The sequence below is a fragment of the Lepidochelys kempii genome, chromosome 9 (assembly GCF_965140285.1).
Source record: "Lepidochelys kempii isolate rLepKem1 chromosome 9, rLepKem1.hap1, whole genome shotgun sequence".
NCBI classification, from domain to species: Eukaryota; Metazoa; Chordata; order Testudines; family Cheloniidae; genus Lepidochelys; species Lepidochelys kempii.
The window spans coordinates 48,584,433-48,603,431 of record NC_136388.1 but is presented as its reverse complement, the minus strand read 5'-3'; the positions used below and the strand labels follow the sequence as shown (position 1 = coordinate 48,603,431).

The 18,999-nt window shown below is 41.6% G+C and overlaps 1 protein-coding gene across 11 annotated transcripts in view; it reads right to left on the bottom strand.

The window, feature by feature from the left end:
• Positions 1 to 18,999, bottom strand: part of STAG1 (STAG1 cohesin complex component) — a 380,321-nt gene that overhangs the window by 46,777 nt on the left and 314,545 nt on the right. For all 11 annotated transcript variants that reach the window (XM_073360216.2, XM_073360219.2, XM_073360217.2 and 8 more), the window contains 3 exons: positions 15,955 to 16,129; positions 12,914 to 13,053; positions 1,500 to 1,601 (listed from right to left, as the gene is read on the bottom strand). In XM_073360216.2, the coding sequence (XP_073216317.1) occupies positions 1,500 to 1,601; positions 12,914 to 13,053; positions 15,955 to 16,129 (417 nt within the window). The remainder of the gene's footprint in view (positions 1 to 1,499; positions 1,602 to 12,913; positions 13,054 to 15,954; positions 16,130 to 18,999) is intronic.

Genomic DNA, 18,999 nt, shown 5'->3' with positions numbered 1-18,999 from the left:
TTCATATAACACACAGTCAACCTCTGGAAATCATTGCCAGGAGATGTTATGAAGCCAAAGTATAACTGGGTTCAGAAAAGAATTAGATATGTTCATGGAAGATAGGTTCATCAATGGCTATTATCCAAGATGGTCAGGGATGCAACCCCATTTTCTGGGTCTTCCTAAACCTCTGACTGTCAGAAGCTGGGACTGGATGACAGGGGATGGATCACTCACTAATTGCCCTGTTCTGTTCATTCCTTCTGAAGCATCTGGTACTGGCCACTGTCGAAAGACTGGATACAGGGCTATATGGACCATTAGTCTGACTCAGTACATCCATTCTTATGTAGTTCAGCTATTACCAATCTTGGATCAGTGACACTGATGATAATCTCAGAGAGTGAAATTCACTGCTGTGCTGATGGCCAGCCCCAGCCCTTTTGCCCATGAAATAGGTGGAGAAAGAACCTCTTCCCAACACAGACTTTCTGCACAGTGGTGAATTTAACCTCCCCACTACTTGATATTCCCTGTTAATACATTGAAGGAAAGTGTTCAGGGGATCATCAACAAGGGGAGTGCTTCTAGTGGGCTCCTGCACAGACTGGTTCTCAAGGCAATGTTATTCAAATTTTTACCAGTGATCTAGAAGAAAATATAAAATTGCTATTGATAAAATTGAAGACAACACAAAGATTGATAATTGGTAAATAATGATGAGGACAGGTCATTTATATAGACTGTTTGGTATACTGGATGCATTCAAATACCACATTTTAATATAGCCAAATTCAAGAATAAAAAATGCCTGACAAATTTACAGGGTTGAATACTGTATCCTCGGAAGTAGTTCTTCTGAAAAGGACTTAGCAGTCATAGTAGATAACCAACTGAACATGAGTTTCCAGTGTGATGAGTGGCCACAAGGGGTAGTGTGATCCTTGGATGTATAAGCAGGGGAATAACGAGTATGAGTGGGGAGGTGATATTATTGCTCTGTATGGCAGTGGTGAGACTGTGTCCAGTTCTGGTGCTCACACTTCAAATGTAGGACAACTGGTGAGGATTAAAAAAGAGCCACACGAATAATCTGAGGACTGGAAAATATGCTTTGTAATAGTTAGAGACTTAGGAGCCCAACTTTAGGTTCCTGTTTTTCAAAATGTTGCCTGAGTTCCTTAAGTCCATATTTAGAGAAAACATGATGCAGCACTTCCAGCTTCTTATGTGAAAGGAGAAAACACCATCACTATCCACTTAGACCCCCTGGGCATTGATGGGTGGACACAGTAGGAACCACCACTACCCAGACTAGCCTTCAAGGTCCCTCTTCTCTCCTTTTCTTCCCATCTGAAGCTCTGTCCTGCTGACTAAATCTTTGACAGAGAAAGGAATGAGAGATCCTTTTGGCATTAGACTGGCTTTTGATTGGGAGTATAGGGCATTAGACAAAGCCAAGCACAGGGATTTTTTGGAATGAGGGATTATACGAGCATAAAAACTAATATTCTTACCTGCTGCAAACTGAGAATCAGTGTCTTCGCACATTGGATTTTATCAATTTGCCTTGTTTTACTCAATGTTTCCTTAATGATATCGCCATAGTCATTGTAGTACTGTGAGAAAAGGGGAAAAATAAATTTTTAAAGGCAGAATTTATTATTCAGCATAACTTTCATGATTTTCATAATAAAAACAGTTTACTTGTCATTCCTGTTTTGAGAAGGCAGTAGTTTCAATAAAGCCCTGCTCCTGAATCCATGTGACAGATATGCAATGACCTGATACGTAAATTCAGACTCATCAGTGGCTGGGACCCACCTACCCAGTGATGAGGTCAGCAATTGCTTTAATTGTCAGTTCCTTTTTAAAAAATGGAATGAAAAATACAAATCAAAATTATTGCCTACTGTGCTGGGAAGATAGTTTGAAGGTGATTGCCTAAAAATTAGGTTTCAAAAGATCTCACTCTTAGAAACTAAAATAGGACTATATTAGGCAGCTCAAAATTGATTACACATGTATCCAAAGAATGAAGTATCAACAGAAATAATAGAAATTATTTTATATTTTAAATAAGGAGTGAACGGATGGCATGATACCTCTACTATAAACAAACTTCAACAAACCCCTGTAGATGGGATGGTTGGGCTATTTTTCTCCCTTTATTACTGTTATTATTTATCATGTATTTACATTGTGCATGCAAAGTGCTTTCCAAACACTCAGAAAGATGGTTCTCACTCTAAGGAGCTCACAATCTATGAAGCAGCAAGTAGAATAGGATAACAGGAACATGAACAAAAATAGACAAATAATATACAATTAATATACAAGTCACCTTGATTCACTAAAAGTAGCAGAGCAGAACTGGATCTTTAAGAGGGATTTAAATATGGGCAGGCTAGGGGCCACACAAACGAACTCTGGAAGGTCATACCAGACACAGGGGTCAGGCTAACAGAAGAAACAGAGGTGATCGTGAGATGCTGACCAACAGGATCACAGCATTCCCAGCCTGGTGCGAGAGGAATCGACAGGGATCAATGTAATGCTTGACAGAGGAGGATATGCAAGAAGGGACAATGTTATCTAGAGCTTTGAAGGTGGTGACAAGAAATTTACATTTGAGACAACAGCAGAAGAGGAACCAAGGCTGTAGGAGGAACTTCCAGGTTAAGTAGGACACATTATCCGATGGGTTTCAGAGTCTTCTGCAGTTTCCACAGTATGCATCCGATGAAGTGAGCTGTAGCTCACGAAAGCTTATGCTCAAATAAATTGGTTAGTCTCTAAGGTGCCTCAAGTACTACATTATCAGATGGTGACTCTGACTAATACCTCTGAGGGCACATACTGCAGGCAGGATATCACCAAATATTTGTGAAGACAGGCCAAGCAAGTCACCAGCATCCATTGAACACCAGTGCAAAGGAGGACTGAAGTATGGGTCTGGACCATACAATACAAATGAGAGCTTGTGACAGGGCTGGCTTTACCAGTGGTTGGGTCTCTGGGTCACAACTGTCCCCCGTCTTTAGCTTCCCCTGTGGTGGGTGCTCTGACACAGTATTGGTCTCCCTTCTGGTAGATGAGAAAAGGAGTACTTGTGGCACCTTAGAGACTAAGAAATTTATTTGAGCATAAGCTTTCGTGAGCTACAGCTCACTTCATCAGATGCATTCAGTAACTCAGTCCTCTGGCCTTCATGTCCATGCCTTTCCGGGGTAACAAAATCTTACATCCCCCAAAAAGGAGTTTCTGGACCAACTCTGGGCCCCTGAAGGCCTCACACACCTACTGCTTACGCTGTCTATTCACCTTATCTCAAGGGGATTGATACCAACTTTGTGAGTCTCCCAAACAATCCAACACAGGATAGAGAGAAGGATTTCTTAATCCTTAAGGACAAGCTACTCCCTCTTCTGGTGCTTAAGTTAGCTACTGCCACTTATGGACACCCTTTTCCTGCAAAAAGGACTCCTGTTGTACCCTCACTCAGTGAGCTCTTAGGATAAGGCTATCCTTCCCTGCTATCCTCCCCCTTTCTTTGCTTTCTGGCTCTCTTTTAAACTCCTCCTCCAGTTGGAGCAGGCTTTGCAGGTGCGGTAGGGCGTGGCCACTTAAGCCCCAAAACAGTACCTTAACTTCTCTTCTATCCCAGTGTAAGGTTTATATACCCCATCACAGGGCCATTATTGGCTACCTTGTTTACCTACACTACACAGTGACCATCTATGTTGGCACTGGAAATATTTCATGTAAAGTGTTAAATAATATCGGGTCATCTCTGTGCCTACTGTCCAATTTAGTCCCAGGCAAAAGGAGGAAGTAGTCTGAGAACTAGGGATCTAGTCTGTAAACAACTGAAGCATGAATGGGGCGGGTGATTCCCGCAGTTGGTGGAGCCTTGTTGAAAGTTATAGTTGGGAAATTGCAAAAAGAAAAGGAGTACTTGTGGCACCTTAGAGACTAACCAATTTATTGGAGCATATGTTGGTGTGAACGTAACAGGTAAAATGAAAGTAAGACTAGCCAGTATGCAACTATAAAAGAACACAGGGTGAAAACCAGGCTGGAAGTTAAAAGTTCTTCCTAGATCTTGTCAGCATGAGCTGAGGACTGATAATTCACCTTTCAAGCAAGAAGCAGAACTCCCCCTCACTCCCGGGTCAGAGAAAGGCATCTCTGTACCTTGCACGCCCACCAGCTCATGTAGAGTCCAAGGATGGAATCCAAGAGGAAGAAAGCTATGCATCTAGTACTTGAGACCAGTATGTGGGAGAACCACCAAACTGAGCCACACATAAGTGTCTGCAGTCTGATTTTGTACTGGGAACTACAACTAAATTGAGTATTATTCCACACTCCTCAACTATAAAAGCCTCACTGGAATAACATCTAAGGTTTCACAGCTTAACCTCCACCTAAGAATATTTTAAGACACTGCAGGTGAAATACCCTACTGCAGTCAATAGCAAAACTCCTACTGACATCAATGTGGTCAGAATTTCACCTGCAGATTCTAAAATTGTAACCTAAAAACCCCGTTTGCAGGAGAAAAGAGACATTTTTATGCTTTAACTCTTATACTATAAAATGTGACTTACAGTGTAACTGTTAAATAACTTAATTTTTAATATATTACTTGAGTAATGCATTAAGAAACTTTTGCCTAAATTTCTTTTTCTTTCTGTAAATGACAAATGAGTGCCTGTAACTGAATGGAAGGTGAAATCCCCCATAATCTGCTTCTGGATTGGTTTTGTAGTGTGATGTAAGAACAAGGGAATTGTACTCCATTGTGATCTATCTTTTTTGGTTATTTACTCTTAATGAGTAATAATTAACATAGAATTTAGTTTATTATGTGGATGGAGTCCTGAACCCTCTTTCTTGAGCTATATTGGATGATGATTAAGTCAGGCTTTTTCCTGTAGAAATGTCAGTCTTCTTACAAAACTTTTCCAAGTTATTTATTAAGACTTGGTTCAGTTTGGGTTCCAAGTGACTAATACCCCTGTAATCCTGGATGTGGCATTTCTCTGGTTGTTTCTTATAGCTACTAGACCTGCAAAGAGATTATCTAGTTGTGATAACAGAAAGTAAGATGTTCCATGTTGGTTTGATCTAATTAGGGTCTGATACGGGAAGGAAGGTGGGTTTCCATTCAAGAGCAGAGAGCCTAGGATTGTGACAGGTGTTTTAGAGATTTGTCACTGTGCAAGAGCCCAATTAACACAAAGTCAGAAGGTGACTTTCTGGCAACTAGTGTCAGATTAGAATATTTTGTCCAGATATTCTATGTTCTATATATTCTATTACATGGTTCAGACAAGCATGAGATCAATACAGGTCATGCCAGGCCTATGAAACAATCACCCCGCCACATGTCCACAGCGTAGGAGAATGGAAGAGAGAATGGAAGATCCAGAAGTTGGAAACTGCAGACATTACTGAACCATCTAGAAGTCACTAGGTATCCCCCATGGGACCGCACACCCAGCTGGGTTTGTACTTGGTGTGGCTCAGACATGCCTCCACTGCCACTACCAGCACTACCGTGGCTACACTGTTATTTATACTCATGCCAGCTTGATGAGAGCTAGTGCGAGTATGTGTACATGAGCAGGGGACTCACTCCCCTAGCTTGTATTGTAGACATCTCTTAAAGAAATATTTATATGAACAATCTCCTTTAGGACACACCTGCCAAAAACTCTGTCCAAGGAGGCAAACAAACCATATTTGTAATGCTTTGAGATGATATGCAGAGCACCATGTGCCCACTGTGCAAATCTCCATAACGAATTTTATCATTTGGCCAGAGTGTCAGACAGGTGTGATCCTAACAGCACCCCAATGCAAGAGGCAGAGGGCTCACTGGTAAGTGGTAGTGAGGTTCCACGGGACTGACCAGTTCAGCGTACCCACTCACTAATGTCATAACCTGTATCTAAAAAAGGGTCATGTAAGATATCAATAGAAAGTGACAACATACTGATCATTAATGTTATTGCCGGGTGTATGCATGGAGGAGAAATTCAAAATTACAAACATATTGGGAATTATGTTCTTAAAGTGTGTTTGACAAGCTGTGGTGAAGTTGCCTCATTATAGATAAAGGAATATCTGCCACCTTGAAGATATTTCCAAAGTACATTAAGAAACAGTGGGAATGCAATTTGCATAAAAGGTAAACAGACCCATCAAGGCAACAAAGGGAGGAGATAACCACTCTGCATCATGTCAGGGGGAGGAGATTGCAGGAAACAGATAAATTTCCATTTTAGCCAACAGCAGCAGGGGAAGAAACATGCATGAAACTTCCTTCACCAGGAACCATCATGTCATCTTCCTCACAGCTTCAATAAACTTTACTTTGGGGCGGGGGGGGGGGGACCTTCAGAAGAATCAATTTCAAATGTTCACTGTACTATAAAAGAGAGGCACAAAGTTATCTTTTACCTAAAAAGACAAAGGAATCAAGCACTTCGAAGATCCTGACCAGAGGGATCGACAGCCATCTTGCTGGAAGGCAGATTGGTAAGGAAACTATCTTGAACAGAGGGTGTAGCTTGTTGTATTTAGTCTTAGCCATTAGAAAGCATTTTTCACTTTTATTTGCTTTCAACCATTTCTAACTATATCCTTTTATACTTGAACTAAGAGAAAATCCTCTTTGATTGCTCCCCCCCAGCCCAATGCCCATGAAGGGAGATGTGCAGGTAGACATGTCCCATCACAGCTTGAACTCCGGGGGAAGGGAATAAAAATCCCTGCCATGAAAAATGCGTCACGGACCATGAAATCTGGTCTTTTGTGTACTTTTACCCTATACTATACAGATTTCACAGGGAATACCACATTTCTCAAACTGGGGGTCCCGAGCTAAAAAAGGATTGGGGAGGGTGGGGATGGAGTGTTGCATGGTTATTGTAGGAGGTCATGGTATTGCCACCCTTACTTCTGTGCTGCCTTCAGAGCTGGGTGGTCAGAGAGTGGCGGCAGCTGACCAGGCGCCCAGCTCTGAAGGCAGCGCCCCACCAACAGTAGTGCAACAATACCATACTATGCCACCCTTACTTCTGCGCTGCTGCCTTCGGAGTTGGGTCAGGACTCCTACAGTTACAACACTGAAATTTCAGATTTAAATATCTGAAATCATTAAATTTATGATTTTTAAAATCCAATGACTCTGAAATTGGCCAAAATGGACCATAACTTTGGTAGGGCCCTAGTTATAGTGCTTGAGGAGTTCACACTTGATACTTGAAGAAGTCTAAGTACAGAACCCACAAGCAGTTTGGGGTTTGTGCCCTGGTTAGTAACAGTGTGCCCTGAGGTTCATATTCACATTTGCGAGACACTCTAGATAGCCTGACACAGACATAGGTCAAATTTTTCAAAAATAGGAGCCTCAAGTTAGATTCTAAAGCATAAAATTCTCAAAAGGGCTTAAGTGTCTTTCAGTAGGTTCCTAAAACCTTTAGGTTCAGGTTCCTAAAATGACTTAGGTGCTTCTGAAATGGGATTTATGTTCTTGGTATAAAAAGTCACTTGTCAGGCAAACTCAAATGCCATGAACAGAGGCAGCTAACAGAAGAGTTTCAGAGGGAGTATAGACAGGGAATGTGAGAGGCTTTCCTTCCAGGTTCAGGTCTATGCACAATTTCAAGATGGTCAGCAATGGAACAGTGGTGGTAATCTATAATGGATGCACCATATTTTCTTTTCTGCCTGAAGCTAGAAGGGACTTCCTGTGCAAAAAGTGCAAGCCGATGGCTGTGTTGGAGGAAAAGATTCTTGGATTGAACAGGAAAGTAGAGACGCTACTGAGAATCAGAGATGCTAAGGAGTTCCTAGACAGCCAGGTTTGGGAGACATGAGTACCCTACGTTCAAGGAAGAAGGGAACCGGTCACTAAAGAGTTAGAGAGACAGGAAATCAGAGAGGACCCCTTGCAGTTCGCAACCCCTCACAGTTTGTAACCAGAGGCAAGAGGTCATGGCAGCATTCTTCAAGGCTGGAGACAGATGAGGATAGGCATGTTGTGGCCACCAGAGATAAGAAGACCAGGAGGAATTCCACACAGCAAGAGGATTCCAACGGATACTAGGTCGTCAATATGAAAACCGTGGAAGATACTTCTCAAGATCCATTTGGTACAAAGCATACCAGTTGGGTACACTTGTAGATGGTAGGTCTGCCCAACCTGTAAGAAAAGCAAGGTTGCACACAGAGTTCTCCAACTGTCCATGGAAGACAGACGATCTTTGCTGTGGATTCATTACTGAACAATTGAAAGAATATTCTGCAAAGGACAAGCAGACAGCTGGACAGTGTGCGGTCTTCTCATAGCCAAAACATGAGATGTCACTCAGATTGAACAGACTTCTGAAGTTGACAAGTGAAGATCCACTGGTGATGGTTCTTATCAGCACTAACAACGCTGCCTCGCGGGGTATCTCACAGATAGTTGATGACTTCAGGGACTTTGGAAGTGTGCTGAAGAAAAAGAATATTCAAATAATCTTCTTTGAGATCCCTCCTGTCCCATGACTGAAGAAAGATAGAAGGCAGAAGGTTCTGGAAGAGAACCACTGCGTAGGTAAGTGGGGGGAGGGTTTTGGTTTTGTGGAGCAATGGTCCACTTTCTATGGGGAGAAAGGGCTCAACAGTTTGGATGGCCTCCACCTCAGTAGAAGGGGAACCAGTCTCCTTGTTATACTAATAAAATAAAAACCAGCAGGATCTTATTAAAGAAGTTCTGTATTAAAATCAGAAATGAGTTTGACTCCCCATAGTTTAAATTCCAGGGTATTACTAATTAAGAGGTCTCTTGGTTTTTTGGTACTGTTTCTCTCCCTCTATGTGTGAAACTTGCAAGCTGCTAATTGTGTTAGTACATTCTAAGACAGAGTCTGTTCTCAACGCAATTCACAGAGAGAGAGACTCAAAGCAATACTCTGTAACAACAGAAACAGCACCCAGAGATTCCCCGCCCTTTTCTTGTATTAACAATTGTGATTAAAATAGAGATAGAAGATGTATGTGGATGGATGCTTGGTGTGGATAATAACTGAATGATCAGGGAGGTGCCAGCCTAAGAATCCAGTGTCCATCGGCTGAAGAAGGCGTCAAGTGGAAATAACCAGAGGACCCCCGGAGGGCAGACTGGAATCCACCCAACAGCCTCAAGAATGGGAGAACCAAAGAACAAGATAACATCTAGCAGCACAGAGCCGTCAGGAATGTGCCATCTGCTGATTGATTCAGCAACAGCATGATGAAGCAATTCCCATAGACTGGCCTAGGAAGAAATTCCTATAAAAATGGACTCTAGAAAGTGAGAACTTTGGTTCTGTAACCAACCAAACTTTGATTCTGTAAACCAACTTCCAAGAGCAACAGATGAGCATCTGACAAGGCCCTGCTCCCTCCTCATGTCCAGGACACCTGGCCAGTGGCTTGGCATGGGCAACTCTAAGGCTGGTAACTATGATAACAACCTTGCAGAACCTGTGTGTGTGTGTGCATGAATGAATGTGTGAATAAATATGAGATTGAATGGAATGTTATAGCTATAACTAACTGCTTACTATGATTCTTTCTGTATTCACAATAAATGTGGTATTTTGCCTTTTTCCCTTTAATAAGATCCTGCTGGTTTTTATTTTATTGGTATAACATCCTCAGGAACAGGATGGCTAAAGTAGTCACCTGGGTGGTAAACTAATAATAAAAGGGGAGGGTAATAAACAAGAGGAATTGGAATTGCTCATTTATTAGCATAAGTTAAACCTAGTCAGTATTACAGAAATCTGGTAGGAAGACTTGCAAAATTGGAATGTTAAAATCACAGGTTATGTTTTATTTAGGAAGGGCTGAGTGAACAAAAGGGGAAGGGAAGTAGCACTCTGTCAAAAATCGCATTTCCTGTTTCCAAGTCACTGATCATTCAGAAGAAAATTATCTTGAATACTTACCAGTGTTCTAACAGATAAAGCACAAGATGGAGTATCAGTTAGTGTCTGCTACAGAACACCAAATCACAGGATAACTGGCTCCTTATGCACCTATCTATTATTTGTAGAGAAAAAAGCTGCATTATTATGGGGGACTTCAATCTGATTGACACACTCTGAAGGTCTCGTGCTGCCAGTATTAAAACTTCCTTGGAATTTCTACATGTGATAGATGCCTATTTCCTATTTTAAAAAGTGTTGCAACCAACATGGGGGAATTCTATATTAGATTTAGTCTTGATATAGAAAAAGGAACTAATCACAGAACTGAAGATTAACGGTAGTTTGGGTACCTTAAGTATCATGACCTGATAATATTTTTAATGTGGAAACAGAATAAAGTCCAGATCGGTAATATATTATAGATACACACACACACTTGGTGCTTTAACAGGGCCAGTTTCACAAAGCTGAAAACAATTATGAGCCAAATCAGTTGGGAGGAAGAATTTAATCAGAAAAAATGTGAATCACAATTGGGAATTGTTTTAGAACACTTTACTAGAAGCCCACAAAGTCGGAATGCCATATTAGTTAAAAATATCAATCTGATCTACAGGGGAAGTAAAGGAAGCTGTAAAAAAACCCCCAAAACCATAACAAATAGAAGAAAGGGAAAATCGATAGTAATGAGTATAACTCAGAAGCTAGAAACTGTAGAAAATCAATAAGGGAAGCAAAGGGACACAAGGAGAAACTTATGGCCAGACATTAAAACCTGTTTTTTAGGTATACTAGGAACAAAAAGAATCCTGATAATAGTGTTGGTGTATTACTAGATGGAAATGGTAGAATTATCAATAATAATACCGAAAAGGTGGAAGTGTTCAATAAATATTTCTGTTATGTTTAGGTTAACAAAGAGAAGGATAAGGGGTGACCTGATTACAATTTGTATGTACCAACGTGGGGAATAAATAATAATGGCTCTTCAATCTAGAAGAGAAAGGTATAACACAGTCCAATGGCTGGAAGTTGAAGCTAGACAAATTCAGACTGGAAAGAAAGAGTAAATTTTTAACAGTGAAGGTAATTAACTTTTGGAACAATTTATCAAGGGTAATGGTGAATTCACCATCACTGACAAATTTTTAAATCAATATGTTTTTCTAAAAGATTTGCTCTAGGAATTATACTAGGGAAGTTTTATTGTCTGTGTTTTACGGGAGGTCTGACTAGATGATCACAATGGCTCCTTCTGGCCTTAGGATCTATGAATTTATGGAAAGTCACATAAACACTTTTGAAAATTTTATCCTAAGTCCATATAAAAGTGCCTTGGGGAGGAATTTTCAAAAATACCAAATGAGAAGCCCCACTGACCTTCAGGTACCTAAATATTGAGTTAGGACTCTAGCTTCTTATTTTTGAAAATTTTAGTCAGGATCTCTAAAGCTGTGGTAGCTAGAGCTCAAGGGTGGCAGGGCGGGGAGGAGAGCAAAGGTGGTTTAGACCAAGCTTAAGGTTTTATGGAAGAGGTACAGGTTTCTGAAGGATTTTTTGTTTGCTGTGTTTTAAGCAGAGCGGCTCTATGAAACCTAGAAATAAGAGGACAGTATCACACCGAAAACCCACAAATGCTTCCTACCTGTGACTGTAAACTAGGACTGTTAATGAGGTTGGGAGCAAAAATATAAAAAGTACATATCCACTGCTTTAGGTACTTTGGCAAATACTGAAAAACACACAACTTAAACAGCAATAAAAGGAGCAGCTTATCTTCACATACAAAGCCAGAGTTATTCATCCCGCAGAGTCAGAGTATCCACCCTCCCTCCTAAAGTTGCAGTTCTTTCAGTGTCCACCAAAAGTGACAAGCAAAAAACCCTCCATGTTATTTGTTCCTCTGGCTTTCACAATGTGACCTGCTTCTTTGTTTCGATTAGACTGTAAACAATCTGGGGTAAGAACTACTTTCACATTGTGTCTTCTACTATGCTGATCACTCTGTGACCATTTAAATAGTAATGAAGACGACAATATGCATTCCAGGGATCATGCTAGGCGGCTTTATAAAACCCTATATAGATAGCTAAATATACCTTAAAAATTATATCTATACTTCAAACTGAGGCCTTTTCAACACTTAAAACCCTGCAGTGGCGCTGCTGTAGTGCTTCAGTGAAGACACTAGCTACCCCGACAGGAGACATTCTTCCATCAGTGTAGTACTCCACCTCCCTGAGAGGTGGTAGCTAGGTCGGCGGGAGAATTCTCCTGTCAACCTAATGCTATCTACATCAGGGGTTAGGTTGGTTTAATAGTGTCGCACAGGGTTGTGGACTCTTCATATCCCTGAGCGACAAAGTTATACTGACCTAGTTTCCTAGTGTAGACCAGGTCTGAACTTTAAAAGAACTCTAAGCTGGATTCTGGATTCTTTTACTAAGTCCCTATTTACTTATTATGCCTACAGGTCCCGAAATCTGGAGATTTTATGAAGAAAGTGAAATGATCCAACTGGCCTATTTCATAAATAGGCACTGCTTTATTTGCATATTTTGTGTCTCTAGTTTTAAGGAATTTTTTTTAAGGTTTCTACTCCTGCTCCTCAATTGCTCTTCTACCATAATAGCCAAGCTATCATAAAAGCCCTTACAATATATATTTTATTAGGAAGCACTTAGGGCTCTTTAAGTCTTAGGTAAAAATAAGCAGAAATACAAGCTGAAGTTCAACACCTGGCTCTGATTTCAAAAATTTTCTGCAACCTAATCACAGAGCTTTTTGCATCTCAGTAATCAATTGAAATCAGACTGGAGACAGCACTCAAGAATATGCAAAAGGAAAGAAAATAGCAGAGAGAGGAAAAGAATGGACTAATATTTTAAGACTTTTCCAGCTATAGTTTCTGTGCTCATTTAGGAGGAGGAGGAGAAGATAAAAATATAGACTCATACCTTCATATAGTGTTTGAAGATATCTGCTGCTGCATGCATGTCTACTATATCATAGATAATAAGTTTGCTAAAGGCTGCCAGAAGGTTCCTTCTTTTATGTAAAGCCTCTATTTTGTTAGCTTCATCCTCTTCATCTCCCTCTAAATACAGTAAAGAAAATATTTATTAACATCTGCTGTTTTTTAAGGCAACACAATACCCAATTATTTTTGTTTAATAAAATCAACAGTTTTTGTAAAATTAAACTCGCCAAAAAGATATCTAATGTACTTTCAGGAGAAACTAAAACCAAAGAGAGCGAAATTCAAGCTGTTTTTTTGTTAACAATCTTGGCAAGAGAACAATTCACAAATGCTTATTTAATCTGGTTGCATTGAACCTATGTATTTCACATATGAACAATCAGAAACAACGATCACATTGCAGAATGATTTTTGCAACAAAATCTCTAGTACATGCTTTGATTTGACATTCCTGGCACTTCAAAATAGCAACAAATAATAGAAGAGAAATGTCACTTGATTGTTAGAAACATTAACATAAAATGCAACATAAGCACTCCCTCTGTCAATGAAAACAACAAGATATAATAATCAAACGTGAAAATAACAGACCACGACATAATAAATGAGATTCCACCAATTCGGTAAAGAAGTACGTTAGATACACATGTTGAGAACAGTGATCACTTCACTGTGGAGTGAATTCAACCAGATTAAAGAAACACAATTGGTATAAAGAAAAGGAGTACTTGCGGCACCTTAGAGACTAACAAATTTATTTGAGCATAAGCTGCAGCTCACGAAAGCTTATGCTCAAATAAATTGGTTAGTCTCTAAGGTGCCAAAGTAGTCCTTTTCTTTTTGCGAATACAGAGTAACACAGCTGCTACTCTGAAAAAATTGGTATATAAAAGGGGGGCATTTACCTTTTGTAACACCTGTTCTCTAACTATATTGCCTCTACAGAACCAGCTACTTGGGAACAGAACTTTTTCAAACAGTAGTGATGGGCATATCGCTCTGGTCCTGGTTGCTCTGGGCCAAGGGCATGAATAGCACCCCACCAATGTTCCCCTAATTCCCTCTGCCTCCAGCTCGTGTTGCAGTTGCGCCCTGAAGAAGAGAAGGCTTGAAGGGTCAGAGTTGCTTTGTGGAGGCAGTACTGCTGCCTAAGCTTGCCAACCTAGCGAGGAGGGCTTTAACCTAGGTTCAAAGGGGGCAGGTGAAAAAAGCCCACAGGTAAGTATAAAAACCGGTGACCTTAACAGAGGATTAGATGTGAGACATCTTGATTTTAGTAAGGCTTCTGACACAGTCCCACATGACATACTCATAAGCAAACTAGGGAAATGTGGTCTAGATTAAATTATTATAAGATGGGTGCATGACTGGCTGAAGGACCATATTCAAAGAGTAGTTATCAATAATTCACTGTCAAACTGGGAGGATGTATCTAGTAGGACCCGCAGGAGTCAGTCCTGGGTCCAGTACTATTCAATATTTTCATTAATGACTTGGATAATGGAATGGAGAGTATCCTTATAAAATTTCAGATGGCACCATGCTGGGAGGGTTTGTAAGCACTTTGGAGGCCAGGATTAGAATTCAAAACAACCTTGACAAATTGGAGAATTGTTCTGAATTCAACAAGATGACATTCAATAAAGACAAGTGCAAAGTACTACATATCGGAAGAAAAAATTAAATGCACAAATACAAAATGGAGAATAACTGGCTATGTGGAAGTACTGCTGAAAAGGATCTGGGGTTTCTAGTGGATCACAAATTGAATATGAGTCAACAATGTGATGTAGTTGCAAAAAAGCATATCATCATTGTGGGGTGTATTAACAGGAGTGTCGAATGTAAATCACGGGAGATAACTGTCCCACATTAGTTGGCACTGGTGAGGCCTCAGCTGCAGTATTTGAGAAGGGCAAGAAGGGCAGAACCACTGATCTCAACAGGTTCTTTTGAGAGGGGTCCCTGGGGATAGGGATTGGAGGAGGGGATTGAGGAGGAATAATTTTGAATTCTATTGGATACTTGTGAATAATTTCTAAAATTATTTGTCTGTGGTAATAGATGTTTAGATGCAGATGGTCTCTGAATGGAATGAGACTAGATTAAAATTGGACCACAGCTCTCAGGCACTTTGTCAAACTTGGGACCTAAGGCCTGGCACAGTAGCTTGTGAAGATAATTGGTTCACCTCCTGTTTGTGGTTTAAAGCTCCTTCTGTTTTGCTGAGAAGACTGTTGAGGACGATATTGTTGATGATAATATGGTCTCCTTTGGGTAATGTGTGAGGAAAAGGAAGATGATGAATTTTGTTGTGTTGGTACCTGAGAACTGATACTCCAGGTCTCTTCCTGGACTGCTGATAAATGCCCAGGAGTCTAGGTCTGTACCTGCTCCTTCATTTTTCCAGAAACTCATTGGTTCCGGATCTGAACAATCCTTTTCCCTAAAGGGGAAATCATCAGCCTTGGAGTTGGTTTCAGAGAAAGCCTGAAGATCTAAGCAAAACATACCTTCCAATGGAAATTGCAGATTCTAACTGCAGAACCTGAAGAATCAAACAATGCTTTCAGGGCATGTTTGACAACTTAATGTCCCTCCGTAATGATGGCACATGAGTGTTTTCTATGTTTATCTTGGAGAGATTTGGTGAACACTGACATGTTTCCCCAAAGAGGATATTGGTAGTGTGCCACTATAGCTTGGTAATTCACCACGCTTAAACCTAAAATAGAGGAAGAGAGACTTTTCTCCCCAGTAAATCCAGACTTATTTGAAGGAGTAGAATGCACCTGTCCATCTTTAGATCTTTGTACAGCCACCTCTACAACCAAAGACTTCATAGCTTGATATGTGAGGAAATATGAGAAATTGTCTTGGAGTATGTGGTATAATTTGTCTTCCTTTTTAGACATCACCTGAACAGAATCTATACTTGACCAGATTAAGTTTTGCCATGCAAAAGTCTTGTGTGTTGGGTGAGAGAGGACAAGTACAAAACGCGATGGCTAAACATACCCATGCTCTGGTTCTCATCATCTTGGTCAATGAAGACATGGTCCATCACAAAGCTAAGGAGTTCAGACTGGAGCCCAGAGTCTGGATTGAACACCAAAGGTTGAAGACCCTCTCTACCTCCAGTCATCAGCTGGTGGCTAAAAATCATCAAGAGATCACAGAGCAGCATGAAAGCCTGAAACACAAAGTTACTTCATTCAGTTAACCCATAAGGGTCAAGATCATTTTAAAATATAAATATGCTGTTTATATAATTTCTAGACATTTTCCCACCACTAACTGGTAATTGCCCTTCTGCAAAAATGCAGAGTTGTGATAGTTTGATACTTGTGGGTCCATGTTTTGTGAAGGAGATCACAGGGAATTTCTATAACTCTTAAGTTTTACGCCTTTGACTTCTGACAGGATATGGTTTGCCACCTTTCCAGTGCCATCAGGTGGACCCCCACTGCCTTGAACTGCCAGTTCTTTATTACTGAAACAAAAAAATTAGAACTGGAAAAAAAGAAAAATGAGAGTTAACAAAACTCCCAACACTGAGATGGGAAGGTGGGTTAGTGAGTGAAGATCTATCACAGCTGTTTATCTTACAAGAACAAAAGATCAAAAGTGCCCAGTTTTCCTTGAAATCCATGGAAGTTGAACATGCTCATTTGCAGGGATGAGTAGGCAGCAGGTAATTATCTCTTCTGCAGAGATACATACTGTGACAGATCCCTACTCTGACACTCTATAGCTCCTGGAGAATTTCAATAAAACATGCAACAGTGAAGTAACTATAAGAAGTCCTAGATTTTCATGCATAGTTCTTAAAGTGTTTGCAACAGAGGAAAGTATTATTTTACAGATGGGGAAACTCTGGTACACAGAGTTGAAATGACTTGCTCAGGGTCACCCAGCAGGCTAGTGACGGACTCCTGAGTCCTAGTCACTTGAGTTCCAGTCTAGAGTTCTATCCACGAGACTGCACTGCCCCCCTAAAGTTAAGATGCTGCAACAGGGGAAAACTGAGATAAAAGATAGAATGTACATTGGTTCAAAGAATTACATAAAAACTAAAATAATGAGATAGATAGTTACCTCTAAAAAAAATTAGGTAGAAAAACTAGAATGACATACAAAATGAAATAAATTATGAGGGAATTGATGAGTTAAGGCACTAGTCTAGGAAAAGGAATTAAAAAAACCACTGCTAACTAAGCAAATCCTTGATTCTTGCTGTGAGCCTGAGTCTCAGCCATAATTCTTTCTAAAGATATGTGCTGTTGCCCTAAATCTTCGAGATAAAAACTGTTTGAAGTTGGCTGCAGAAGATGACAATTCTAGGACAAAACTGAACTTCACATGTTCTTGAATATGCCAGCCTGCCAATGATATATGCATTTACTGCTTTTTTAGGTACTGATTTCCTGGAAACAAAAGGAGGGGAGGTTAGCTATTAGTAAGGCTGTGATTCTGTCACAGATTCCGTGACTTTCACGACCTCCGTGACTTCCACAGCTGCAGGAGACAGTGTGGCTGACCCTGGGGCCAGCTGCTCGGGCATCCCGCAGCCAGTCGCCGCTGGAGCGGCCCCGGGGCCAGCCGCACTGGCCGCTACTGGAGTGTCCCTGGGCAGCTGGCCCCAGCGAGCACCCAAGCAGCGGTCCTGGGGAGTGCCCCAGCAGCAATGGTCCGAGGAGTGGCCAGAGCAGTGGCCCCAGGGAGCGCCCAGCATCGGTTCCAAGGGTGGCCCTGGGGACCACTCGAGCAGCAGCGGTCCCGGGGTCATCGGGAGAGTGGTCCCCGGGGGCCTTGGAGTAGTGGGTCCCCCAGAGCAATCAGCCCCTACCACTGGGGCAGGGCCCCCCCAGAGCAGCTGGGCCCAGGAGCAGAGATTTAGTCATGGATATTTTTAGTAAAAGTCATGGAGAGGTCATGGGCTGTGAATTTTTGTTTATTTCTTGTGACCTGTCCATGACTTTTACTAAAAATACCCATGACTAAATCTCAGTTATTAGTGTCAGGATCACAGCTGGCCCCCAGCTTCATCACTAGGCAACCCAGAAAGCTCAGCTGAGCACAATGAGCCTTCTCCAAATGACCATGCTTCCTGACTGGGCAGAAGAGCTTGCGGCCCACTACATGAGCCTTGACGCGGCAGCAGTAGAGCAGTAGCTCAGTGCATACCACATCTCCAGCTGTGCTTGTGCCCTGCTCCTGGCCTCCACCCCTTGTTCCAGGTTTCACCCCAGCTCCAGTCTAGTCTTTGGCTCCCAGCCCTGCTCCTGACTCTGGTTCTGACCCTTGGCTTGGCTCCTCATTCTGGCTTCACCCTGTGCTGACACCTGACTCCTACATGGACGCGCAACACTATCCCAAACTGCCATTGCAACCACCAGATAAGGTCCCACTCCGCCCTAAGAAGGCCGACCACACCCTGGCAGCTTACAGTTTGAACAGTCCACAAGGATCAGAAGTAGGGAGGGTCACACTTTTAGAACAGAATGCAGTCCTTCAGGCTCAGGTGTACATGCCAGGATGGTGCCTGCAAGCTCCTGACCCTTCCACCTGCTACCTGAGAGCCCAAGGTCCCCCATCTGACATTTTCATTGGAGACTGTCCCAATTCCGGGGGTTTACGAATTAATATCACCTGCTCTTCACACTGCAACTGCTATCACACCGCACAGACTGTTCCTAAGTAGGACTTGTGATTAGTCTGCTTACCAGAGAGGCCCTGGTATAGGCTTCCCCACTACTGGAGCTGTCTAACCCTCTTCTTGAACACTTTGAGGAGTTTGTCTAGACAATGGCAAGTATTTTTGATGACCCTAACAGAGAGCGCATTGCAGAAGCTGCACTCCAAGCCCTCTGGCAGGGGTCCCAGCCTATCATCAGATATGCAACCATGTTTCAACGCCTGGAAGCCGATCCCTGCTGGGATGAGGCCGTGCAACAAAATCACTTCCAGCAAGGACTCAATGATCCTTTTAAAGATGAATTAGCTCAGGTAGAACCCGCACGTGCCCTCGGGGGCCCTGATCAAGCTGTACATTAGGACTGA